General features: G+C 42.6%; 1 protein-coding gene across 1 annotated transcript; it reads left to right on the top strand.

Annotated features, from left to right (window-relative positions):
• The first annotated feature begins 935 nt into the window (after positions 1-935).
• LOC139418063 (CMP-N-acetylneuraminate-beta-galactosamide-alpha-2,3-sialyltransferase 4-like) lies at positions 936-26061 on the top strand. Its single transcript, XM_071167224.1, has 10 exons — positions 936-1018; positions 1744-1819; positions 10384-10458; positions 11131-11228; positions 11652-11715; positions 11930-12025; positions 12150-12339; positions 13908-14051; positions 21325-21477; positions 21922-26061. The coding sequence occupies exons 1-10, from the start codon at positions 997-999 to the stop codon at positions 22009-22011; spliced, it is 1008 nt and encodes a 335-aa protein (XP_071023325.1). The 5' UTR covers positions 936-996; the 3' UTR covers positions 22012-26061.
• Positions 26062-27604: the final 1543 nt, after the last annotated feature.

Raw genomic sequence — 27604 nt, 5'->3', positions numbered from 1 at the left:
ACTGCTCAACTCCGCTCACATGCTCTGACCCCCTCACAATGACTAGGTACTGGTACCACCTGTATATAGCCTCGTTACTGTTATTTTGTAACTTTTGTTCTTACTTTAGCTTATTTTATTTTGTGTTTATTTATTTATTTATTTATTTTTTCTTACTTTAAAAAAAATTCTACATTGATGATTAAGGGCTTGTAAGTAAGCATTTCACGGTAAGGTCTACACTTGTTGTATTCGGCACATTTGACAAATAAAATTAGATTTGTGTGTGTTAGTGATGCTGAATTGTTTTTACATATCGGAATATTATTTTTGACAAGATATCTTTTTGACAATATCGCAGTATTATTATTGCACTAATTGGTTGTACATGCACCAAAACTCCAGCATTTTTCCTTCATAGCTTGTTCTCCATCTTCTTTTTAAATAAGGAGCCAATTTGTTTTCAGCACTTTTATTTCCATGATTGACCAAAACATTTTATCATGGCTCTCTCGTGTCCCAATATGTTTGGACTATGGAATCTCAATAAAATCACATTATTCAATGGCAAAGCATGTAGAATCGCAATACATATCGTATCGGCACCTAAGTATTGTGATAATATTGTATCGTGAGGACCCTGGCAATTCCTAGCTTGTGTGTGTGTGTGTGTGTGTGTGTGTGTGTGTGTGTGTGTGTGTGTGTGTGTGTGTGTGTGTGTGTGTGTGTGTGTGTGTGTGTGTGTGTGTGTGTGTGTGTGTGTGTGTGAGAGAGAGAGAGAGAGCTTTTGTGTGTGTGTGTAGACCAACCTATGAGGGGAGGGAGGAAAAGGGCAGTGTTACAGCTGACTGGTGGCTAGCTGATTGGGCGATCTATTAAATGGGATGTTCCTCTCTCTCTCTCTCACTCACTCACTCACTCACTCACTCACTCACTCACTCACTCACTCACTCACTCACTCACTCAGGGTGAAACCATCACCACAAACACTCCAGACATGAGAAGGAGCAGGTGAAGATGTCCCTGAAGAACACCAAAAGTAAGTGATTTAAACCAGTATTTCAATGAATTATATCCAATTCTATCAGTTTGAGAATTGTCAGATGCTTCAGATTTCAGATAACCTAATGCCAGGTAATTTAGTCAGTTATGGTATTATGTTATTGTATATTCTGCTATTGGGTTTTCCATAACATTAGTCAGTTCAAATGTGAGCGGAGGTTAGTAAAAAAAATGGGCTTTTCTTTGTGAATATATTGAAATGTGTTGCTTGTAACGCCTTATTGTTAATAAGCACCCCAGGCGTTATCTTGATGCTACTCTGCTATATGTAATGTGTTGAAAAACAGGTCGGTTACCATTAGTCAAATTCCAGGGCGTGTTCACTGTCTTGAAGTTCAAGTTCAATTCACTTAAAGGTCACATTTTCAATGACTCATATATTATTATCTGAAAGGATAAACTGATCCTAGATTGATATATACAGCCCCCAGAGCTTGAGTTTGACCAGTCTTTTTTTGTTATTTGTGTCACAGCATTGCACAGCATGTTGCACTCGCCTGGGTCAAAATCGGCTAGTGAAAAATATTTTATTGCATTAAATTGAAATAACAAATGCCCTTGTATCTTCAATACCACCAGGGAGATTATTTTGTGTCTGCCTTTCTTTTACGGATTTTGACCCAGGCGAGTATGGCATGCTGTGCTGTGAAGCGTGCAAAAGGTATCTGTACATTAAAATCACCTCCCTGTGTTAATTTGCAGCATGGTCCAGAGTACTTGTACCTGTGCTGCTGCTGTGCTGTGTGTCCTACTACTATTCACATTTCTTCCTTCAGAGGTAAAGCTCCCCTTTGTCTTCATTCAGCCACCTGGTCCTCCTCAATGTCCTTCTGCATTTGACAGGATTTGAGTGCTACAGAGGATGGCAGAGTTTATGTAAGCACGGTGTGGCTTGTAAGAGAGATACAGGCTGCGTCTCAAATGGCACACTATTCCTTATATAGTGTGCTACTTTTTGACCAGGGCCCATAGGGCTCCGGTCCAAAATAGTGCCTATGGGCCCTCTTCAAATGTAGTGCACTATATAGGGAATAGGGTGCCATTTGGGACGTACCCATGTACTCTTTAGCACAGCTGGGGGGAGAGATTAAGCTTGGTTCAGGGCTGCCCTGACCAGGCACTGTTAGAGAAAGACAGAGGAGGGTCTGCTAGACTTCGATATGCGGCACATTTTATTCAGTATAGCTATCTAAACAGAAAAATTACAGAACATTACAAATTGTACGTATAAGAGAAAAATAGAGCAGTATCGATGACAGATAGCTTCGACCAGACCATCGAATCAAGTTTAGGATGTGCATCTTTTGACCAATGGGTAAAATTATATATTATAATATTATATTAAATTAATTCCTGTTCTTTTTCAAACTTTTCTCACAAAAACAAGCTTTTTATTTTCAAAGCCTTTTACATTTAATTCAGCTCGTGTCATGATAATTTAGCTTTTAGCTACCTGCGGAAACAACTTTGAAGTCGTCAACAACAAAATGTAAAATCATCAAAAGTTATGAGAAACCTGCACCACTATGTCAACAGAGTTCAGTGCTTATTGTTGCATTCATGAGGTTGTGAAATCTGATTAAAAAAAAAAATAGAATGTAGTTATATGTTAGAGAAAGAGCCCACTGAATGATTCATAACATGAATATTCATATTTGTCTTGGTAAAATGTATTGTATAACATAAGGAAGTGAAATTTCACTTCAATTTCAGCGTGTTTTCACCCACTCTTTCACCCACTTTTATCAAATGATAAGATATCCACCCACACACTCTTAGTAGAGAACCCTTTGAATAACCCTTTTTGGTTCCAGGTACAGTACCAGTCAAAGGTTTGTACACATCTACTCATTTCAGGGTTTTTCTTTATTTTACATTGTGGAATAATAGTGAAGACATCAAAACTATGAAATAACACAAATGGAATCATGTAATAACCAAAAAAGTGTTAAATATATCAAAATGTATTTTATATTTGAGATTCTCCAAAGTATCCACCCTTTGCCTTGATAACAGCTTGGCATTCTCTCAACCAGCTTCATGAGGTAGTCACCTGGAATGCATTTCGATTAACAGGTGTGCCTTGTTAAAAGTTAATTTGTGGAGTTTCTTTCCTTCTTAATGCATTTGATTCAATCAGTTGTGTCGTGAGAAGGTAGGGGTGGTACATAGAAGATAACCCTATTTGGTAAAAGACCAGGTCCGTATTATGGCAAGAACAGCTCAAATAAGCAAAGAGAAATGACAGTCCATCATTACTTTTAGACATGAAGGTCAGTCAATCCGGAAAATTTCAAGAACTTTGAACATTTCTTCAAGTGCAGTCGCAAAAACCATCAAGCGCTATGATGAAACTGACTCTCATGAGGACCGCCACAGAAAAGGAAGACCCAGAGTTATCTCTGCTGCAAAGGATAAGTTCATTAGAGTTACCAGCGTCAGAAATTGCAGTCCAAATAAATGCTTCACAAGTAACAGACACATCTCACCATCAACTGTTTGCTGCAAAGAAATCACTACTGAAGGACACTAATAATAAGAAGAGACTTGCTTGGGCCAAGAAACACAAGCAATGGACATTAGACCGGTGGAAATCTATGTCTTTGTGAGATGTAGAGTAGGTGAATGGATGATCTCTGCATGTGTGGTTCCCACCATGAAGCATGGAGGAGGAGGTGTGATTGTGTGGGGGTGCTCTGCTGGTGACAATGTTAGTGATTTATTTAGAATTCAAGACACACTTAACCTACATGGCTTCCACAGCATTCTGCAGCGATACGCCCATCCCATCTGGTTTGCGCTTAGTGGGACTATCATTTGTTTTTCATCAGGACAATGACCCACGCTGTGTAAGGGGTCTTTGACCAAGACGGAGAGTGATTGATTGCAGCATCAGATGATCTGGAGTCCACATTCCTCCAGCCTAAATCCAATCGAGATTGTTTGGGATTAGTTGGATCGCAGAGTGAAGGAAAAGCAGCCAACAAGTGCTCAGCATATGTGGGAACTCCTTGTTGGAAGTAGTGCCAAGTGAAGCTGGATGAGAGAATGCCAAAAGTGTGCAAAGTTGTCATCTAGGCAAAGGGTGGCTACTTTGGAGAATCTAAAAAATAAAGGAAAACTCTTGAATGAGTAGGTGTGTCCAAACTTTTGACTGGTACTGTAGTTCTACCTGGAACCAAAAATAGTTTTACTAGGGGACAGCTGAAGAACCCTTTTGAAACCCTAAGTGTGGCATAACCTTGGGCAAAGTGGTGTGTGGTATCCCAGGAAGTCTACCCTGGGGGATGGTAATAGAGGGGAGGTACGTGAGTCGACATTGGCTCCCTCTGCTGGGAATACGGGAGCTGGGCACCTCGCCACGGAGAGCTAAATAAAAGGAGCACGATGGCACACCGCTGGAGAGAAGGGAGAGAGAAGGAAGACCGAGCAAAACCTAAGTTATTTCTTTGATATATTTATTTTCTGTCTTAGTAAAGTTGTTTTTGCGGACTAAAGCCTCACTGTCTCTGTGTCAATCTGCACGCTCAACCCAACACCCCACGGTTTACCACATATGGTGGAGATGCAGGGAACTCAATAGATTTGGGTGCCGTGGGGTCGAGTGTGCGGAGATTACCATGGAGGAGCTGGTAGCTCAGTTCATCCTCAGCCAGCAGAAGCAACAGGCTCTCCAGGAGCAAGCACTGGAGGAGCAGCTCCAACAAAACCGCAGACTGGTAGCTGAGGTAGCCCAGTTGAAGGTTGGGAGGCCTCAGGAGTCTGGCCCGAATCAGTTCTTGATTCAGTTAAGGAAGGAAGATGACGTGGAGCCGTATCTGTGCACCTCCGAGAGGACGGCACATCGGGAAGGATGGCCCAAACCCCAGTGGGTAGGGTGCCTGTTGGCACCCTACCAACAGGCACAGAGATGGCACCCTACCTCTGGGAAGGCCCAGAAGGCCTACTTTGATTTGAACACTGACCAGGCCGCAAATTATGAGGAACTCAAACGGGAGATACTAAGCCGTTATGGGTTCAATCTCGCACGCCGTGTACAACTGGTCCACGACTGGACCTTTGACCCCACCCTGTCCCCGCGTGCGCAGATAAGCGACCTGGTGTGGCTGGCTACTGACGGAAGTACCGTCCCTCCCGATGCTCGACAAACTTGTCCTGGATAAATACCTTCGGGCCCTGCCCTACGAGATGAAGAAGATGGTGAGCATACAGAACCCCCAGAGCCTGGAGGAATTGCTGACAGCGGTGGAAATTCACCAGAACACCCAGGACCTGCTGAGAGGGGCCCGAGCGGAGAAAGGAGACGCGGCGAGGGGGGCGACCAACACAAAGAGAGGCGAGGAGCTGAAGGGGGCCCGGACGGAACCAGCCAAGGCTGTGAAGCAGGAGGGTGACTCAAACCGACGACGCCGGCGGCTGCTGGACCCCGATCAGAGACTCTGCTATGAGTGCGGTGAGCCGGGGCACCTCGCGTGGAGCTGTCCCGCCCAGGAGGAGGCCATGCCCTCCGCACCCCCCAGCTCTGGGACAACCCGGATGGCGAGTTACGTCACTTCCTGTTGGGCGCACACCGAGAAGGAAGAAAAGGAAAAGCATCCACGGGGTTCCCAAGCATCCACGGGGTTCACCCCCTTAGAGCTCCTGTATGGCCATCGGCCCCGCGGGCTGCTGGACCTAGTCAGGGAGGTCTGGGAAGAGCAGCGGACCCCCCTTCGCAGCATAGTAGAACATGTGGAGGAGATGAGGGAGAGGATGACGGGGATTGGCCAGTGGTGAGAGAGCACATGGCCCAGGCGCAACATGCCCAGGAGCGTGTCTACAACCGGGGGGCCCAACCACAAGAGTTCCAACCCGGTGAGAAGGTCTTGGTGCTGATCCCTACCATGCAGAGTAAATTCCTGGCTACAGTGGGGCAAAAACGTATTTACTCAGCCACCAATTGTGCAAGTTCTCCCACTTAAAAAGATGCGAGAGGCCTGTAATTTTCATCATAGGTACACTTCAACTATGACAGACAAAATGAGAAAAATAATTGAGAAAATCACATTGTAGGATTTTTAATGAATTTATTTGCAAATTATGGTGGAAAATAAGTATTCGGTCAATAACAAAAGTTTATCTCAATACTTTGTTATATACTCTTTGTTGGCAATGACAGAGGTCAAACGTTTTCACAAGGTTTTCACACACTGTTGCTGGTATTTTGGCCCATTCCTCCATGCAGATCTCCTCTAGAGTAGTGATGTTTTGGGGCTGTTGCTGGGCAACACAGACTTTCAACTCCCTCCAAAGATTTTCTATGGGGTTGAGATCTGGAAACTGGCTAGGCCACTCCAGGACCTTGAAATTCTTCTTACGAAGCCACTCCTTCGTTGCCCGGGCGGTGTGTTTGGGATCATTGTCATGCTGAAAGACCCAGCCACGTTACATCTTCAATGCCCTTGCTGATGGAAGGAGGTTTTCACTCAAAATCTCACGATACATGGCCCCATTCATTCTTTCCTTCACACGGATCAGTCGTCCTGGTCCCTTTGCAGAAAAACAGCCCCAAAGCATGATGTTTCCACCCCCATGCTTCACAGTAGGTATGGTGTTCTTTGAATGCAACTCAGCATTCTTTGTCCTCCAAACACGACGAGTTGAGTTTTTACCAAAAAGTTATATTTTGGTTTCATCTGACCATATGATATTCTCCCAATCTTCTTCTGGATCATCCAAATGCTCTCTAGCAAACTTCAGACGGGCCTGGACATGTACTGGCTTAAGCAGGGGGACACGTCTGGCACTGCAGGATTTGAGTCCCTGGCGGCGTAGTGTGTTACTGATGGTAGGCTTTGTTACTTTGGTCCCAGCTCTCTGCAGGTCATTCACTAGGTCCCCCCGTGTGGTTCTGGGATTTTTGCTCACCGTTCTTGGGATCATTTTGACCCCACGGGGTGAGATCTTGCATGGATCCCCAGATCGAGGGAGATTATCAGTGGTCTTGTATGTCTTCCATTTCCTAATAATTGCTTCTACAGTTGATTTCTTCAAACCAAGCTGCTTACCTATTGCAGATTCAGTCCTCCCAGCCTGGTGCAGGTCTACAATTTTGTTTCTGGTGTCCTTTGACAGCTCTTTGGTCTTGGCCATAGTGGAGTTTGGAGTGCGACTGGTTGAGGTTGTGGACAGGTGTCTTTTATACTGATAACAAGTTCAAACAGGTGCCATTAATACAGGTAACGAGTGGAGAACAGAGGGGCCTCTTAAAGAAGAAGTTACAGGTCTGTGAGAGCCAGAAATCTTGCTTGTTTGTAGGTGACCAAATACTTATTTTCCACCATAATTTGCAAATAAATTCATTAAAAATCCTACAATATGATTTTCTGGATTTTTTTTCTCATTTTGTCTGTCATAGTTGAAGTGTACCTATGATGACAATTACAGGCCTCTCTCATCCTTTTAAGTGGGAGAACTTGCACAATTGGTGGCTGACTAAATACTTTTTTGCCCCACTGTATTTGATGCACTGCCAATTTTGCAGGTTTTCCTACTTACAAAGCATGTAGAGGTCTGTCATTTTTATCATATGTACACTTCAACTGTGAGACACGGAATCTAAAACAAATATCCGGAAAAACATATTGTCTGATTTTTAAGTAATTAATTGGCATTTTATTGCATGACATAAGTATTTGATCACCTACTAACCAGTAAGAATTCCGGCTGCCACAGACCTGATAGTTTTTCTTTAAGATTCCCTCCTGTATTCCTCTCATTACCTGTATTAACTGCACCTGTTTGAATTCGACCTGCACAAGGCTGGGATGGGCTACAGGACAATACGCAAGCAGCTTGGTGAGAAGGCAACAACTGTTGCCGCAATTATTAGAAAATGGAAGAAGTTCAAGATGACGATCAATCACCCTCAGTCTGGGGCTCCATGCAAGATCTCACCTCGTGGGGCATCAATGATCATGAGGAAGGTGAGGGATCAGCCCAGAACTACACGGCAGGACCTGGTCAATGACCTGAAGAGAACTGGGACCACAGAAAACCATTAGTAACACACTACGCCGTCATGGATTAAAATCCTGCAGCGCACGCAAGGTCCCCCTGCTCAAGCCAGCGCATGTCCAGGCCCGTCTGAAGTTTGCCAATGACCATCTGGATGATCCAGAGGAGGAATGGGAGAAGGTCATATGGTCTGATGAGACAAAAATAGAGATTTTTGGTCTAAACGCCACTCGCCGTGTTTGGAGGAAGAAGAAGGATGAGTACAACCCCAAGAACACCATCCCAACCATGAAGCATGGAGGTGGAAACATCATTCTTTGCAGATGCTTTTCTGAAAAGGGGACAGTACGACTGCACCGTATTGAGGGGAGGATGGATGGGGCCATGTATCGCGAGATCTTGGCCAACAACCTCCTTCCGTCAGTAAGTGCATTGAAGATGGGTCGTGGCTGGTTCTTCCAGCACGACAACGACCAGAAACACACAGCCAGGGCAACTAAGAGGTGGCTCCGTAAGAAGCATCTCAAGGTCCTGGAGTGGCCTAGCCAGTCTCCAGACCTGAACCCATTAGAAAATCTTTGGAGGGAGCTGAAAGTCCGTATTGCCCAGCGACAGCCCCGAAACCTGAAGGATATGGAGAAGGTCTGTATGGAGGAGTGGGTGAAAATCCCTGCTGCAGTGTGTGCAAACCTGGTCCAGAACTACAGGAAACATATGATCTCTGTAATTGCAAACAAAGGTTTCTGTACCAAATATTAAGTTCTGCTTGTGTGATACATCAAATACTTATGTCATGCAATAAAATGCAAATTAACTACTTAAAAATCATACAATGTGATTTTCTGGATTTGTTGTTTTAGATTCCGTCTCTCACAGTTGAAGTGGACCTATGATAATTATTACAGACCTCTACATGCTTTGTAAGTAGGAAAACCTGCAAAATCGGCAGTGTATCAAATACTTGTCCTCCCCACTGTATGGGGTATTACCCTACGACATCATTGAGCGGGTAGGCGACGTCAATTATAAGGTCCGCCAACCAGTGCAGAGAAACCCCACCAGCTTTACCATGTGAATTTACTGAAGAAATGGCACCCACGCAAGGCGCTGTGCGTAACGTGGACCCGGCCACAACAGTGCAAGCTGGGCTACGCCGAAGTGGAGTATCTGGGATATCAGATCGGGAGGGGAAATTTGAAACCACAAGAAAAACAATGTGCTATTAGATTTGTACCTAACTTTGTAGCAATAGCTTCTCCCCTCACAGATTTATCCAAGGCACGACTACCCCAGACGGTGAGATGGGCGGAGGACACAGAGGTGGCGTTTAAGGCCCTGAAAGATGTGCTATGTTCGCACCCGGTACAAGTCACCCCGGACTTCTCAAAAAAACTCCTGGTCCAGACAGATGCGTCTGACACCGGGGTAGGGGCCTTTTTGTCCCAAGAGCAGGAAGGCGAGGAGCACCTCATCATGTATGTCAGCAGGAAGCTTCTCCCGAGGGAGAAAGAATACTCAATTGTCGAGAAGGACTGCTTCGCCGTGAAGTGGGCCCTCGCCACCCTCAAGTATTACCTCCTCGGGAGGAAGTTCACCCTGATTACTGACCATGCCCCCCTCATGTGGATGGCACGAGGTAAGGACACGAATGACCCTGTCACCCGCTGGTTCCTGTCCTTACAGCGATTCTCTTTCTCTATCATCCACAGGTCGGGGGCCCAGCACGACAATGCGGACGCCCTATCCAGGAGGGATGCAAACCTAGCCCTGAGCATGCCTCCCTCCTAGTCAGGGCCAAGGGGGTGGGGTGGCATCCCAGGAGGTCTACCCCGGGGGATGGTAATAGAAGGGAGGTACTTGAGGCGATGTTGGCTCCCTCTGCTGGGAATACGTGAGCTGGGCACCCCGACACGGACAGCTAAGTGAAGGTAATTAGAGGAAAGTGCCAACCAGTTGTGGAGGCTAAATAAAAGGAGCACGATGGCACACCGCGGGAGAAAAGGGAGAGAGACGGACACCAGTTAAGAGAGAGAAGGAAGACTGAGCAAAACCTAAGTTATTTCTTTGATATATTTATTTTTTGTCTTAGTAAAGTTGTTTTTGCGGACTAAAGCCTCTCTGTCTCTGTGTCAATCTCTGCACGCTCAACCCAACACCCCACAGTTTACCACAGGTGGCTAATTTCTACCACAGATATCCACAGTGGAAACCGACGTTATGTCCCCAGTTGTTGGTTCCCAGTTGAGACCTTTAACCATCCCAGAGACCCCATACTGTGTGCGTTTCAGTCGAGTCTCTATTTCAATTGTGTGTTTCTGTTTCGTTTCCATGTTCTGTGTCTTTCAGTAGTGAAAGGGCTTTCAGTAAGGCCCCCTGTGACAGCTGGAATATCTCTCAGAAGTGGGAGAGACTCAACTTCAAGTGAGTAATAAAGTCTACTTGATAAGAAACATGGAGGAGAGGAGGGGGGAGTTGATTTTTGTTTTTATTCTTTCTTTCTCCCTCTTTCACTCTCATTCTCTCATTCTTTATCCCTTTCTTTCTCTCTCTCACCCTCTGCTGCAGATAAGATGAAGCTTTTCTTTCTCAACTGCCAAATATTTGGGTCATAGGCTCTATTTGAATAATGAATGTAAATATAGCATAGAAGGAAAAAAAATACATCTGCAACTTTGGTAGTGACAACAATATCACAAATGGCCATTCAAAACATGTGCATGTTTCTCTTCTGTTTTTTTTTTCTTTAACTTTGTGCTTTCTTGGAAATGTGACCAGTTAGGTGTGTCATGTTTTGCCATGGTAACAGAAGTTTTTTTTAAAATTTTTAGACCGTTAACAAACTAATTTGGTTTTGCAATGATACAATGAGTTTGGGTTTGTTTCTCAACACAAGTGTAATTCTTAACAAATTCGTATCTAAATCAGGCTTCGAAGAAAGTATATAACATCTTCCTTCCAAAATCATAGTTATTTTAAGTGAGTCTATGTAAGTCTATGCCACATTGATGGCATTTAAATAAGTCTATGCCACATTGATTTAATATTTCTTATCAGCAGGTGTATGTATTTCTACCTGTGTTTTTGTCCTACCAGTGTGAGCAGGAATGCTCAACTTTTCTTGAAGCTGGAGGATTTCTTCTGGCGACGCTACTTGTCCACGTCAGCCTTGCCTTATGGTGTTAAGGGCAGTGGTATGTTGTCACCATCCTCCACTTCAAAGGGTATTTCCAGTGGTGGCTGGTGGCATTTTAAATAGAATGGCAGGCTTATTGTAATGGCTGGCACGGAATTCATGGAACGGTATCAAACACATCAAACACGTGTTTGACACCATTCCATTCAATCCATTTCTATGAGCCGTCGTCCCCTTCACCAGCCTCCTCTGGGTACTTCATACAAAATGCATATTCTGTTCAAGGTGCCTTTCAGTGTGCTTTTATTTGAATTATGCTTTTGGACTCGACTAGTGCATGTTATGTTATTCTTATGACAGTGTTATTACTGACATGTAATAGCAAGCATCAATGTTACTAGTGTTATCTGCATTAACCATGTCTGTGTCTCATGTTTACATTTCTTGTGTGAGATGCTTATGTTAATTTTCTGTTTTCCAGAGCTTTTTCTCATGAAAGCATTGGCAGCCATGGCTAGCTATGACATGCCTGAGACGATAAAACAGTTAGGTCAAAGTATATCTCATCCCTGACAATGACGCTACTGTAGAAACTAGTCATTGTTTGCATCAGATTACAATCTAGTTTATGAATCTATTGATGTTAATATTTTATTCAGCTGACAGTTGACACATTCCTGATGGACAATTCATGTTTTTAAAAGGTCTACCATGATACCTTGGTTGAGCTGTACTGTTTTGTCCTCTTCCTGCCCTCAGTTTGCCTTGCAAAACCTGCATGGTGGTTGGAAATGGGTTCGCGATCAAGAACACCTCGTTAGGAAGTGCCATTAACAAGTATGACATAGTGATCAGGTAAAGAGACTGAGCGCTTTATGTCTTGCTATGTCACATTTATTTCACATTATGTCATGGTTCTAACAGCAGTATGTAGGCTGTGTGACTATGGTTCATGCAATGTCTTATTGGTCATACCCAGATTGAACGATGCACCAGTTCGGGGGTATGAGGACGACGTGGGGAACAAGACTACCATGCGCCTCTTTTACCCTGAGTCGGCTTCCTACAACCCCAGCATCCACAATGACCCTGACACCCTCATGGTCCTCGTGCCTTTCAAGCAGCAGGACGTGCGCTGGCTCAAAGAGATCCTGTACAATGAGAAGAGGGTACTATACTGGATGTGATATTTTCAACACAAAGACAGGGATGCCCATTACTCCCCATATACCTTTAAGACAACATATGATGAGATGAAGTAAGGTTTTATTGTCTGTTTATACAGAAATGTGCCTTGTAACTTTAAACTGATTACAGGGCATACAGTATCATATATGAGGTAAAAAACATGAATGGAGGACAGGGGATTATACAACTGATACTCTTTCTAGTTAGTCTAGTCTACCTCTTTCTGTTTCATACACACACACACACATACATCCATACACACACTCTTCTCTCCCCAATGCCACATTAAAACACCCTGTCTGTTTAAACATGATCACCCTCACCTGCTGGAACATTGTATTTCCCACCCTATCTTCCTACCCTGAGGCTCTGTTAGTAGGTTGTGTTGAAGCAGTGTCTAATAATAATGTTGAAAGGAACGGCCTTGGGGTGTAGGGTCATGCCACCCTCATTTACACAGTAGTCTAATTCTAAGAGGGACGAGAAGGCAAGTGTGATCAACCAATGACTGGGCAGGAGTTAATACTTAGATCTAGGCTCTGTTGTAATTTCCATGCTAGTTTAGCACATACAGTGCTGTGAAAAAGTATTTGCCCCCTTTCTGATTTTCTACGTTTTTCATACTGAATGTTATTAGATTTTCAACCAAAACCTAATATTAGATAGAGGGAACCTGAGTTTGCAAATAACCCCAAAAAATGATACTTATTTTATTTAGTTAAAAGTTATGCAATATCCAATTCAACTACAGGAAGCATTTGGTTACAGTCATTGCAGCTAAAGGTGGCACAACCAGTTAATAAGAGTAAGGGGGCAATAACTTTTTCACACGGGGGAATTGGGTGTTGCATAAATTTGCTAATTAAAGAAATGAAATAAGTGTAATTTGTTTTGTTGTTTGTAAACTCAGGTTGCTTTTATCTAATATTAGGTTTTGGTTGAAGATCTGATAACAGTCAATATCAAAAATACAGAAAATCAGAAAGGGGGCAAATACTTTTTTACGGCACTTTAAAATTAAGCAATGTATTGGGAATGCATCCTAAGCAAACCTGGATTCAAATACAATTTTACATTTTTCAAATACTTCTAGTGTTTGGTGTAGTCTGCCTGCAGTCCTAGATGGGTAGGGTTTGCACTTTTGCAACAATTCCATTGCGCCTTGCTAGCTCAATCAAACCGAGCGAAAGTATTTGAAATGATTTCAAATAGTACTTGAATCCAGGTCTGATTCTAAGTAGTGTGCTGGTGTGGATATTGGCCCTACTAAGTAGTGTGCTGGTGTGGATATTGGCCCTACTAAGTAGTGTGCTGGTGTGGAACGTAAACCTACTGGTGAAGCTGTTTTAACCAGAAGCCGTATTTATCAAGCGTCTCAGAGTAGGAGTCCTGATCTAGGATCAGTTTTGCCTTCATAATGAATATGAATAGATGGACAAGTGGACCTGATCCTAGATCAGCACACTTAATCTGAGACGCTTGATACATACGGACCACCCAGGACTCTTTATAACTAGACTCACTCTATTCACCCTATCTGTGGCTTCAGATCAGAAAGGGCTTCTGGAAACCCCCTCCTGAGATCTGGTTGGGTAAAACCAGCCACATCCGCATCCTGGACCCCTACTTCCTGCAGCAAACGGCCAGCCGCCTGCTCCGCTTGCCTCTCAACACACCTCCAAAGACCAACCAGGTGAGAGCTGCAATGCAAATAGTCTGGGTAGCCAATTGATTAGCTGTTCAGGATTCTTATGGCTTGGGGGTAGAAGCTGTTTAGAAGCCTCTTGGACCTAGAATTGGCGCTCTTGTACTGCTTGCCGGATTGGTGAAAGGTATATTATGGGACCTTTGCTTTCAACTATACAATCACATACTGATCAATGACTAGCTCAAAGAAGGGAAGGCAGGAGGATGCATTTTCTGTGTGGTCCAGTGGTTTCGCCACTGACCCACTGCACTAGTGACAGAGTCGGCATGGGTTTGCATTCGCCCACTGCCCTTTGGCTCTATCTCCTCCAATCTTTCCTGTATCCTCTCTACTGTTCTATCTGTTCAATATAAAAAAACATTTTTAAAAAAATAGTAGAGCTTAGCCTGTGTCTTGTAAACTTGATTAAATTATTTAATGACTGTGACATGGCCACTCTTGATGAGGTCACTTTAGGGAATGGCGCTCCTCCCATTAGTCACAGCTAGGAGTTGGGTAACTGATGCTATCCTTCCTCTCTCGTCTCCTTCTTTCTCTGGAAGGAGTGACTAAGAAAACAAACATTGTTTTGTAAGGGAAATGACTGAAAGGGTGGAAAGTCATCTATGTTTTGGAACCTACAGACCTTGGTGTCTGAACTTTGGTCCTAGTTGTCCTTTGTAACTAATGAGTTAGATGGTAACAATGAGTTAGACCCTTTAGTGTTGTGATGCAAAAATATTGGCCAAATGTATTGCTCATAGACTAAAAAAGGTATTTCTGGATGTTATTCATCACAATCAGACGGGATCTTAGAGGGAAGATATATTGGAGACAACGTTAGACAACTACTACAAATAATGGAAAACTATGAGAATGCAGGTAAACCATGTATAACCGTTATAGCAGATCTTGAGAAAGCATTTGATACAGTACGTCTAGAATCTGTTTAAGTGCCTGTTTTTTTTCAACTTAAGATGGGTAAAAGTATTGTTCAAAAACCTTTATGTAAAATAATAGATAACAGTTACTTCTCTGAGAACACCTCTCCATTTACGAGAAGATTACCCTAATTCATTTTCTAGTGAATTCTCAGTTTACATACATGACCACATGACCAAAAGTATGTGGACACCTGCTTGTCGAACATCTCATTCCAAAATCATGGGCATTAATATGGAGTTGGTCCCACAATTGCTGCTATAACAGCCTCCACTCTTCTGGAAAGATTTCCACTAGCTGTTGGAACATTGCTACTGGGACTTACTTCCATTCAGCCACAAGAGCATTAGTGAGGTCAGGCACTGATGTTAGGCGATTAGGCCTTGCTCGCAGTCAGCGTTCCAATCCATCGTAAAGGTGTTCAATGGGATTGAGGTCAGGGCTCTGTGCAGGCCAGTCAAGTTATTCCACACCAATCTCAACAAACCATTTATGTAGAGACCTCGCTTTGTGCATGGGGACATTGTCATGCTGAAACAGGAAAGGTCCTTCCCCAAACTGTTGCCACAAAGTTGGAAGCACATAATCATCTAGAATGTAATTGTAGGCTGTAGTTTTAAGGTTTCCCTTTACTGGAACTATGGGGCCTAGCCTGAACAATGAAAGCCCCAGACCATTATTCCTCCTCCACCAAACTTTACAGTTGGCACTATGCATTTGGGTATATTACGTTCTCCTGGCCTGGCATCTTCTAAACCCCGATTCATCCGTGGGACTGCCAGATGGTGAAGTGTGATTCATGACCCCAGAGAACGCGTTTCCACTTCTCCAGAGTTCCATGGCGCCGAGCTTTACACCACTCCAGCCGACGCTTGGCATTGCACATGGTGATTTTAGGATTGTGTGCTGCTACTCGGCCATGGAAACCCATTTCATTAAGCTCCCGACTAACAGTTATTGTGCTAATGTTGCTTCCAGGGGCAGTTTGGAACTCGGTAGTGAGTGTTTTAACCGAGAACAGACCTTTTTTTTCTCCCTACGTGCTTCAGCACAGTCCTGTTCTGTGAGCTTGTGTGACCTACCCTTTCGCCACTGAGCCGTTGTTGCTCCTAGACATTTCCACTTCACAATAACAGCACTTACAGGTGACAGGGGCAGCTCTAACAGGGTAGAACTTTTACAAACTGACTTGTTGGAAAGGTGGCATCCTATGACAGGTGGCATCCCCATACTGTATTTATTTATTGATCTCGCTCCTTTGAACACCAGTATCTCTACTTGTGAATTCATCTTCTGCACATCTATCACTCCAGTGTTTAATTGGTATATTGTAATTTCTTCCCACCATGGCCTATTTATTGCCTTACCTCCCTTATCTTAACTCATTTGCACACACTGTATATATACTTTTTCTACTTTATTATTGACTGTATGTTTGTTTATTCCATGTGTAACTACAGTGCGGCATAAAAGTATTTAGTCAGCCACCAATTGTGCAAATTCTCCCACTTAAAAAGATGAGAGAGGCCTGTAATTTTCATCATAGGTACACTTCAACTATGACAGACACAATTTGAAAAAAAATCCAGAAAATCACATTGTAGGATTTTTAATGAATTTATTTGCAAATTATGGTGGAAAATAAGTATTCGGTCAATAACAAAAGTTTATCTCAATACTTTGTTATATACTCTTTGTTGGCAATGACAGAGGTCAAACGTTTTCTGTAAGTCTTCACAAGGTTTTCACACACAGTTGCTGGTATTTTAGCCCATTCCTCCATGCAGATCTCCTCTAGAGCAGTGATGTTTTGGGGCTGTTGCTGGGCAACACAGACTTTCAACTCCCTCCAAAGATTTTCTATGGGGTTGAGATCTGGAGACTGGCTAGGCCACTCCAGGACCTTGAAATGCTTCTTACGAAGCCACTCCTTCGTTGCCCGGGCGGTGTGTTTGGGATCATTGTCATGCTGAAAGACCCAGCCACGTTTCATCTTCATTGCCCTTGCTGATGGAAGGAGGTTTTCACTCAAAATCTCACAATACATGGCCCCATTCATTCTTTCTTTTACACGGATCAGTCGTCCTGGTCCCTTTGCAGAAAACCAGCCCCAAAGCATGTTTCCACCCCCATGCTTCACAGTAGCTATGGTGTTCTTTGGATGCAACTCAGCATTCTTTGTCCTCCAAACACAACGAGTTGAGTTTTTACCAAAAAGTTATATTTTGGTTTCATCTGACCATATGACATTCTCCCAATCTTCTTCTGGATCATCCAAATGCTCTCTAGCAAACTTCAGACGGGCCTGGTCATGTACTGGCTTAAGCAGGGGGACACGTCTGGCACTGCAGGATTTGAGTCCCTGGCGTTGTAGTGTGTTACTGATGGTAGGCTTTGTTACTTTGGTCCCAGCTCTCTGCAGGTCATTCACTAGGTCCCCCTGTGTGGTTCTGGGGCTTTTGCTCACCGTTCTTGTGATCATTTTGACCCCACGGGGTGAGATCTTGCGTGGAGCCCCAGATCGAGAGAGATTATCAGTGGTCTTGTATGTCTTCCATTTCCTAATAATTGCTCCCACAGTTGATTTCTTCAAACCAAGCTGCTTACCTATTGCAGATTCAGTCTTCCCAGCCTGGTGCAGGTCTACAATTTTGTTTCTGATGTCCTTTGACAGCTCTTTGGTCTTGGTCGTAGTGGAGTTTGGAGTGTGACTGTTTGAGGTTGTGGACAGGTGTCTTTTATACTGATAACAAGTTCAAACAGGTGCCATTAATACAGGTAACGAGTGGACAGAGGAGCCTCTTAAAGATTAAGTTACAGGTCTGTGAGAGCTAGAAATCTTGCTTGTTTGTAGGTGACCAAATACTTATTTTCCACAATAATTTGCAAATAAATTCATTAAAAATCCTACAATATGATTTTCTGGATTTTCTTTTCTAATTTTGTCTGTCATAGTTGAAGTGTACCTATGATGAAAATTACAGGCCTCTCTCATCTTTTTAAGTGGGAGAACTTGCACAATTGGTGGCTGACTAAATACTTTTTTGCCCCACTGTATGTGTTGTATGTGTCGAACTGCTTTGCTTAATCTTGGCCAGGTCACAGTTGTAAATGAGAACTTGTTCTCAACAAGCCTATCCGGTTAAATAAAGGTCAAATAAAAAAATGACGGTGCCACTTTGAAAGTCAGTGAGCTGTTCAGTAAGGACATTCTACTGCCAATGTTTGTCTATGGACATTGCATGGCTGTGTGCTGAATTGTATACACCTATCAGCAACAGGTGTGGCTGAAATAGCTGAATCCACATTTTTTTGGCAGAATCCACACATACTTTTGTATATATAGTGTTATATATAGTGTATTTATTCATTGCTCTACCGACTGTACTGACTTTTCAAATCATGCGAAGAAAAACATATTTCACTTTATTTGGAATGGAAAACCAGATAACGTTATACAAGCATATTTGAGTTTGGAGGTTTAAAACAATTAAATATTAAGGCATAAAATCTCTCCCTTAAAGCCTCCATTTTACTGAAATTGTATCTAAATCCAAACTGGTTTTCGAGCAAGCCTTCTAAGAGAGCCCCATCCTATGTTTAAGAGTGGGCTCTGCCTTTTTGCAGATTGACAGATTGACCTTGACAATGGGTCCCTCTTTAAAGTATCTTCCTTTTTAAATGAAGTCTTACAGAGTTGGCTACAATTTCAATTTCATCCTCCAGAAAAGGAAGATCTAATATTACAGCAAATAATATGTCTAAACTCCACAATGTACTGAAAGAGAAAACAGTATATTTCTTGGAAAAACTACAAGGGTATAATATTTATGAAGGACATTGTAAACAAGAACGGTAACATTGTCACACAAGCATTTAACAACAGTGTATGGAGGTGTATACTCAATACAAAATTAGAACCAACTCACCATGGCGCTGCCACAAAATTGGAAGAGACAATGACTTAAAGATGAAGTAAAGAAGAAATTAAAGAATCGGTCTGTCTGCCACCCAATCAAGCCTTTTTTTTTAGATCAATAGATGACACAAAGTGGTATACAGGAAGCCAGCCTAAAACCCCATCAGCAAGAAATGCAGATGTAGAAGCAAGATGGCTAGGAAAAACTCCCTAGAAAGGCAGGAACCTAGAGAGGAACCAGGCTCTGAGGGGTGGCCAGTCCTCTTCTGGCTGTGTCGGGTTGAGATTATAACAGTACATGGCCAAGATGTTCAAACGTTCATAGATGACCAGCAGGGTCAAATAATAATAATAATCATAGTGGTTGTAGAGGGTGCAACAGGTCAGCGCCTCAGGAGTAAATGTCAATTGGCTTTTCATAGCCAAGCATTCAGAGTTAGAGCACGCAGGTGCGGTAGAGAGAGTCAAAAACCGCAGGTCCGGGACAAGGTAGCACGTCTGGTGAACAGATCAGGGTTCCATAGCCGCAGGCAGAACAGTTGGAACTGGAGCCGCAGCACGACCAGGTGGACTGGGGACAGCAAGGAGTCATCAAGCCAGGTAGTCCTGAGGCTTGGTCCAAGGGCTCAGGTCCTCCGGGAGGGGAGGGAGAGAGTGATAAGGGAGAATACTTTAATTCACACCGGACACCGGATAAGACAGGAGAAATACTCCATATATAACAGACAGATCCTAGCCCCCCGACACAAACTATTGCAGCATAAATATTAGAGGCTGAGACAGGAGGGGTCGGGAGACATTGTGGCCCCAACCAGGCAGGATATAACCCCACCCACTTTGCCAAAGCACAGCCCCCACACCACTAGAGGGGTATCTTCAGACCACCAACCAGCACCACCATTGAATCATAAATGGCTTAAAATCGTTACTATAAATCCACCAAAAATGATGGCTTAAAGTCTAAAAGTTTTGACAGCAATACCATTCTTGATTTCCCAATACCTTGGCATCGGGTCTATGAACTGACATACAGTATAAAACAAACAATCCGTTCGTTTCAATTTAAAGCTATTATATAAAATACTTGCTACAAAAATAATGCTCAATATATAAGGCATTGAACAGTCCGTCTTGAGGAAACAATCAATTGAACATATTTTCTGGTACTGTCCATTTGTGGCTCTCTTTTGGAGTCAGGTCCAGGTACGGTTGTTATGTCAAAATATTAGGGTTTAGATGGACCTGCAAACATTGTTAGGGGATCTGAAAAACCACAATCAGTTAATGGAAAATATTATTATACTCTGGGGTAAGGTATTTATTTTTAGGGCAATATCAGTAGAAATGTAATAAATAGGGAGATTCTGGACCCTCATAAGACATCATAGTAAAATGGAGGGATGTATTGCAAAAGGAAATATCATTATACTTGGAAAGATGGGTTAATCTGTGGACATTGGAGGGATTGAGTTAAAATCGGAATGATTAGGGGATTGGCCACTGTGAGATTAAATCCAGCACTTGAAGAAAGAGAATATTAGGAATATACGTATAATTATTTAACTACGGGTACTGTAGATGTGAGCGAAAATAGCTGTAAGTAGCAGTATTGCTGTCCGTTAGTTTACTCCAATCAGGATAGGGATGGTAGGGTAGGAGGGAAAAAGTATAAAGAAAATTAAAATAAGGGGGATTAGAAATTATGCAAACAATTAAATTCATAGAACCTACAATATATCTGCAATATTAAAGGTAATCTACCCCCCCCCCCCTCCCACACACACACACACACACACATACAAAAAGGAACATTTATTAGATGGTACAAAATGAGTTAGATGGTACCAAATGAGTTAGGTAACAATGATTTAGATGGTAACAGTGAGTTAGATGGTAACAATGAGTTAGATGGTACCTAATGATTTAGTTGGTAACAATGAGTTAGATTGTACCTAATGAGTTAGATGGTAACTCATATGGTACAGTTAAATGGTACTGTATAGTACGGTATATACACTAAGGTCCATTTAAGTGTAGTTCTGGACTAAAAAGTATTTTTAATGGATAATTTTTTTAATCCAGGACTAGGCTTCACCTGTGTGTGTGAAACCGGTAAGTATGTACAGTGTTTAGGCATTATGGCTCAGTTGGTAGACGATGGTGCTTGCAATGCCAGGATGGTAGATTCGATACCTGGGGCCACCCATATGTAAAATATGTGCACCCATGACTGTAAATCACTTTGGATAAAAGTGTTTCTAAATGGTGTATATCATATTATTATTATATTAAAACTGATGTTGTAGTGATGGAGAAGACTGATCGTCTTTCATTGTTATTTTTACACACTAGTGATGCCACCTCCTGGTGAAATAAAATATAATATCACTAATGTGTCTCTTGCGCTTGTCCTCACAGATCCCAACGCACCCTACAACTGGCATTCTGGCCATCTACGTGGCCCTTAACTACTGTGACGTGATCCACATCGCTGGATTTGGCTACCCAGAGTCTAAAGACCTGAAGCACCCCATTCACTACTATGGCTATGACACCATGACGTCTATGAAGGTGAGGGAGGAAATTGAAATGGGGTGCTTCAACAATATCTACATTCTTCTGAAGTGTACACTCATTCACTACTTCCCACAAATCTAAAAGCATTGGATTGGTGGATGCATGGGCCAGAGGGAGTTTCCACCACATTCTGTAAACCAGTCATTTCCTTTCAAATCAGTGAAAGCAAGTGAAAGAGAGCACACTTTGGGAGGAAGGAAAGATAATTGGGATGTAGCCCTTGGATTATCAACAATCAGTTGTCTTGTCTAAAACACTATGCAAAGTCACAAATTAATAACATTGAATATGATATGTGGAGACACATCAAATTAAATGTATTGATACAGAGGAGTGACTTTGGCATTCTGTTGTCATGAACAATTTCAAACCACTTTGCATGGTGTGTTAACATATTTGAAAATCAATAGATTTTTTAATTTCTCCTCTTCCTGACAGAATTCGTACCACAACCTCTCCCATGAGGTGAAAGCTCTGAAGCGACTAGAGGACTCTGGTGCTGTTGTATACCTACACCCTCACTCCTGACCAATGCAACACTAAGAGTAGTGCACAAGTGAATGATACAATTGTATATGATATATTATAAACTGGGTGGTTCGAGCCCTGAATGCTGATTGGCTGACAGCCGTGGTATAAAATTAGCATACATTTCCATATGGGTGGCCCCAGCGGGAATCAAACCCACGATCCAGACTAATGTACCAACTGAGCCACACAGGACCACAGTGAAGGAAGATAGTTGGGACACTGAAAAAGGACTATCCTTTCCTACACACCTTTATCACAATCTGATAAACATCCAGTGTGTTTTAGGGATTAACATGGGTATCCAGGATCTTGGGACTGTCCCAGGAGCACTCTTCACACAGTAGCGGTGGGTGGGGAAAATCACTGGGGGAGCCAAGGCAGGAGAAAAAAGCCATATTACAACCTACAGTTGAAGTCGGAAGTTTACATACACCTTAGCCAAATACATTTAAACTCAGTTTTTCACAATTCCTGAGATTTAATCGGAGTAAAAATTCCCTGCTTTAGGTCAGTTAGGATCACCACTTCATTTTAAGAATGTGAAATGTCAGAATAATAGTAGAGAGAATGATTTATTTCAGCTTTTATTTCTTTCATCACATTCCAAGTGGGTCTGAAGTTTACATACACTCAATTAGTATTTGGTAGCATTGCCTTTAAATTGTTTAACTTGGGTCAAACGTTTTAGGTAGCCTTCCACAATCTTCCCACAATAAGTTGGGTGAATCTTGGCCCATTCATCCTGACAGAGCTGGTGTAACTGAGTCAGGTTTGTAGGCCTCCTTGCTCGCACACGCTTTTTCAGTTCTGCCCACAAATTTTCTATAGGATTGAGGTCAGGGCTTTGTGATGGCCACTCCAATACCGTGACTTTGTTGTCCTTAAGCCATTTTGCCACAACTTTGGAAGTATGCTTGGGGTCATTGTCCATTTGGAAGATCCATTTGCGACCAAGCTTTAACTTCCTGACTGATCTCTTGAGATGTTGCTTCAATATATCCACATAATTTTCTCTCCTCCTCCTTCCCTCCTATTTTGTGAAGTGCACCAGTCCCTCCTGCAGCAAAGCACCCCCCTAACATGATGCTGCCACCCTTGTGCTTCACGGTTGGGATGGTGTTCTTCGGCTTGCAAGCCTCCCCCTTTTTCCTTCAAACATAACGATGGTCATTATGGCCAAACAGTTCTATTTTTGTTTCATCAGACCAGAGGACATTTCTCCAAAAAGAACAGTCTTTGTCCCCATGTGCAGTTGCAAACTGTAGCTTTCTTATAGCGGTTTTGGAGCAGTGGCTTCTTCCTTGCTGAGCAGCCTTTCAGGTTATGTCGATATAGGACTCGTTTTACTGTGGATATAGATACTTTTGTACCTGTTTCCCTCCAGCATCTTCACAAGGTCTTTGGTTGTTGTTCTGGGATTGATTTGCACTTTTCGCACCAAAGTACATTAATCTCTAGAAGACAGAACGCGTCTCCTTCCTGTGAGGTATGACGGCTGCGTGGTCCCATGGTGTTTATACTTGCATACTATTGTTTGTACAGTTGAACGTGGTACCTTCAGGCGTTTGGAAATTGCTCCCAAGGATGAACCAGACTTGTGGAGGTCTACAATTTATTTTCTGAGCACTTGGCTGATTTCTTTTGATTTTCCCATTATGTCAAGCAAAGAGGCACTGAGTGTGAAGGTAGGCCTTGAAATACATCCACAGGTACACCTCCAATTGACTCAAATGATGTCAATTAGCCTATCAGAAGCTTCTAAAGCCATGACATCATTTTCTGGAATTTTCCAAGCTGTTTAAAGGCACAGTCAACTTAGTGTTTTTAAACTTCTGACCCACTGGAATTGTGATACAATGAATTATAAGTGAAATAATCTGTCTGTAAACGATTGTTGGAAAAATTACTTGTGTCATGCACAAAGTAGATTTCCTAACCGACTTGCCAAAACTACAGTTTGTGAAAAAAAAAATTGTGGAGTGGTTGAAAAACGAGTTTTAATGACTCCAACCTAAGTGTATGTAAACTTCCGACTTGTGTGTTGTTGTAATGACGGTGTTGTCTCTATAAAGTGTTAGTTCATTTGCCTTGCCACTGTGATATATAGGCCTAAGGCCAAGACAATAAGAAGACACAGTGGAAGAATAAATTCAACCACATTTTTTTTTCATCACAAAACCAGAGAGCAACATCTGTCCGGTGAAGTCCACAAAGCATATTGCATGTAACAAACCGTTACATGACCTACAGCATGGTTAATCAAGTTAATGCTTCCAACATTTTTGGATTACTAAAAAGCTATTGATTTAGAACACCGGAGAGTTAACGCAAGTTGCAAAGAAACAGGAGCTGCCTCCACCATTCCAGGACCATTTTAACTTCAACATCGTCAAATCACCTCTGCTTAGTCTAATACAGTGCCAACTAAAAGATTCCAAAAACGATTTAGTCCAATCAACATAAGATAAATATCATGTGGTTGTCCATGGTACTGATTTTTGTGTGTGTGTGTAAGTTGAAAAAACATGTTGACTCACCCTACTTGTAGAGAAATGCCAATGCCATCCTCCTCTCTTCATGTTGTCTTACAGTACTTACTTTTAGTTTTGTTATCCTAGGCTACCTGGCTAAAATGCTTGCTCGCTAGCCTAACTTCCGTTCATGGGCAACGATTAGCCAGCTAATTAACATTTGCCTACCTAGCTACATATTGAACTTCCATCCTCTCAGGCCAGATGCACAATGTATGAACTTATGGTTGGATCAGATTCACCTTTATAATCATTGGCCAGTACTAAAATGACTAGAACATTAATATCTTATATTCTGATAACATGGCAACCATGTTCTGTGTATGTTTGATGGGATGTTGATGGAATATTTACCTAACCCACAAAAAACTGGACACATTAATGTTTTTGCCATGTTCTCATAAAACTGCTACAGATTTCCAACACATTCCTCCCTATCCTGTAGGTGACCTTTGCACATAGCATCTTATTGCTTTTCACTCTGGAAACCTTTGTACAATTTTGAAATGAAAGAACATTTATTTAGGCCTGGATTCAATCCCTATTGCTGAAGATCCGTGTTAAAATGTAAAGGTAGACTAAGTTCCGATTGAGCCGACATATATGCAGCTTTTACCGTGAATGCAGTCTCCCGGACCACAGAAACATTGCATTTAATTCTCAATCACTATAAAGCGGATTTTCAGCTCTACAGATTGAATAGAGCCGTTAATTCATTAATTCACATGGTAGAGTATAGAGTAGGGAAATTGTGCTACAATATAAGATATTAATTTTATAAAATACACAATAGCTGAAAAGTGGCTGTCACATTGATGACACAGACTGTCTGGAAGTTGGTAGTGCCACCAGACCTGATTTGAGGTGGACCTTTTTGGCTGTGGTGGTTGCCAGATATTTGGCACTACAGCAAGGCGTGTTGGTCTCATAGATGCTGTGGAAGCAGTTGTAGTTCACCTCATAGAAGCCCTTATCCAGGGAGAGGACTGGTGTGAAGCGATACCCCCACAGCACCTCAGTGTCCAAATAGGAGCTTCGAGCTTGACACATCATTCCTGTAAAAGATTGGAGAGATTCATTAGATTCCTTTTTTTTGCACTTCAAAAGCATACGAAAAACATCTTAAAGACAAACACAAACAATGCCTGCATCTCATCTGCTCATACCCGCATGCTCACACCCCCAACATTAGTGCCTGCATCTCATCTGCTAATACCCGCATGCTCACACCCCCAACCTTAGTGCCTGCATCTCATCTGCTCATACCCGCATGCTCACACCCCCAACCTTAGTGCCTGCATCTCATCTGCTCATACCCGCATGCTCACACCCCCAACCTTAGTGCCTGCATCTCATCTGCTCATACCCGCATGCTCACACCCCCAACCTTAGTGCCTGCATTACTGTTTGCCGCTTTGCCTTAAATTGTACCAATTTGTTTTTTTCTCGGTTGCCCATCCTATTTCAATAATAAAACATTTTACATTGTGTCAATGATGGCGGATTGATTGACTTCCAAGTTTTTAATATACGTTTTTTTCAAGATGAGTGATGAGAATCGTTCAGCCCATTATGTATCTCACTACACCCTCATATTCCATGTTTTGAAATATGCAGACAGTAAGTTTACATTGTAATACTTCTGACATTGTAATGTGTACGTTGTAATACAAATTCTTATTTACAGTTCATTCGGAATGTATTCAGACCCCGTGATTTTTCCACATTTTGTTACATTAATCTAAAATGGATTTGTTTGTCCCCCCTTCAATCTATACACAATACCCCATAATGACAAAGCAAAAACAGGTTTTTAGAAACGTCTCAAATTTATCAGAATAAAAATACGGAATATCACATTTACATAAGTATTCAGACCCTTTACTCAGTACTTCGGCAGCGATTACAGCCTCGAGTCTTTTTGGGTATGATGCTACAAGCCTGGCACAACTGTATTTGAGGAGTTTCTCCCATTCTTCTCTGCAGATCTTCTCAAGCTCTGTCAGGTTTGATGGGGAGCATCGCTGCAAAGCTATTTTCAGGTCTCTGGCTGGGCCACTGAAGGACATTCAGAGACTTGTCCCGAAGCCATTCCTGCGTTGTCTTTGCTGTGTGCTTAGGGCTTGTTTGCTGTGTGCGTTGGCATGTTGTACGGTGGACATTCGCCCCAATCTGAGGTCCTGAGCACTCTGGAGCAGGTTTTCATCAAGGATCTCTCAGTACTTTGCTCCGTTCATCTTTCCGTCGATCCTGACTAGTCTCCCAGTCCCTGCCGTTGAAAAACATCCCCACAGCATGATGCAACCACCACCATGCTTCACCATAGGGATGGTGCCAGGTTTCCTACAGATGTGACGCTTGGAATTCAGGCCAAAGAGTTCAATCTTTGTTTCATCAGACCAGAGAATCTTGTTTCTCATGGTCTGAGAGTGCTTTAGGTGCATTTTGGCAAACTCCAATTGCGCTGTAATGTGCCTTTTTTCTGAGGAGTGGCTTCCGTCTGGCCACTTTACCATAAAGGCCTGATAGGTGGAGTGCTGCAGAGATGGTTGTCCTTCTGGATGGTTCTCCCAGCTCAGTCAGAGTGACTATCGGGTTCTTGGTCACCTCCCTCACCAAGCCCTGATTGCTCAGTTACGGCCGGGCGGCCAGCTCTAGAAAGAGTATTGGTGATTCCTAACTTCTTCCATTTAAGAATGATGTAGGCCACTGTGTTGTTGGGGACCCTAAATGCTGCAGATTTTTTGGGGGTAATATTCCCCAGATCTGTGCCTCGACACAACCCTGTCTCGGCGCTCTACGGACAATTCCTTCGACACCATGGCTTGATTTGCAAAAATGTCAAAAAATCTGTCATTATGGGGTATTTTGTTTAGATTGATGAGGGATTTTTTTTCAAATCCATTTTTAGAATAAGGCTGTAACATATCAAAATGTGAAGAAAGGTCAAAGGGTCTGAATACGTTCCGAATGCACAATGACAGCCTACCAAGAGGCAAAAGGCCTCCTGCGAGGACGGGGTCTGGGATTAAAAACTAAAATGTAGGACAAAACACACA

This window comes from Oncorhynchus clarkii, chromosome 10 (assembly GCF_045791955.1).
Source record: "Oncorhynchus clarkii lewisi isolate Uvic-CL-2024 chromosome 10, UVic_Ocla_1.0, whole genome shotgun sequence".
NCBI classification, from domain to species: Eukaryota; Metazoa; Chordata; class Actinopteri; order Salmoniformes; family Salmonidae; genus Oncorhynchus; species Oncorhynchus clarkii.
Note: the sequence above shows the minus strand (reverse complement) of the source record. Positions and strands in the feature narration are given on the sequence as shown.

Coding starts and splice junctions, on each gene's coding strand:
- LOC139418063 (XM_071167224.1), top strand. CDS start 997: ATGTCCCTGAAGAACACCAAAA. Junction 12,026..12,149: donor AAGTATGACATAGTGATCAG/GTAAAGAGACTG, acceptor GGTCATACCCAG/ATTGAACGATGCACCAGTTC. Junction 21,478..21,921: donor ACACCATGACGTCTATGAAG/GTGAGGGAGGAA, acceptor TCTTCCTGACAG/AATTCGTACCACAACCTCTC.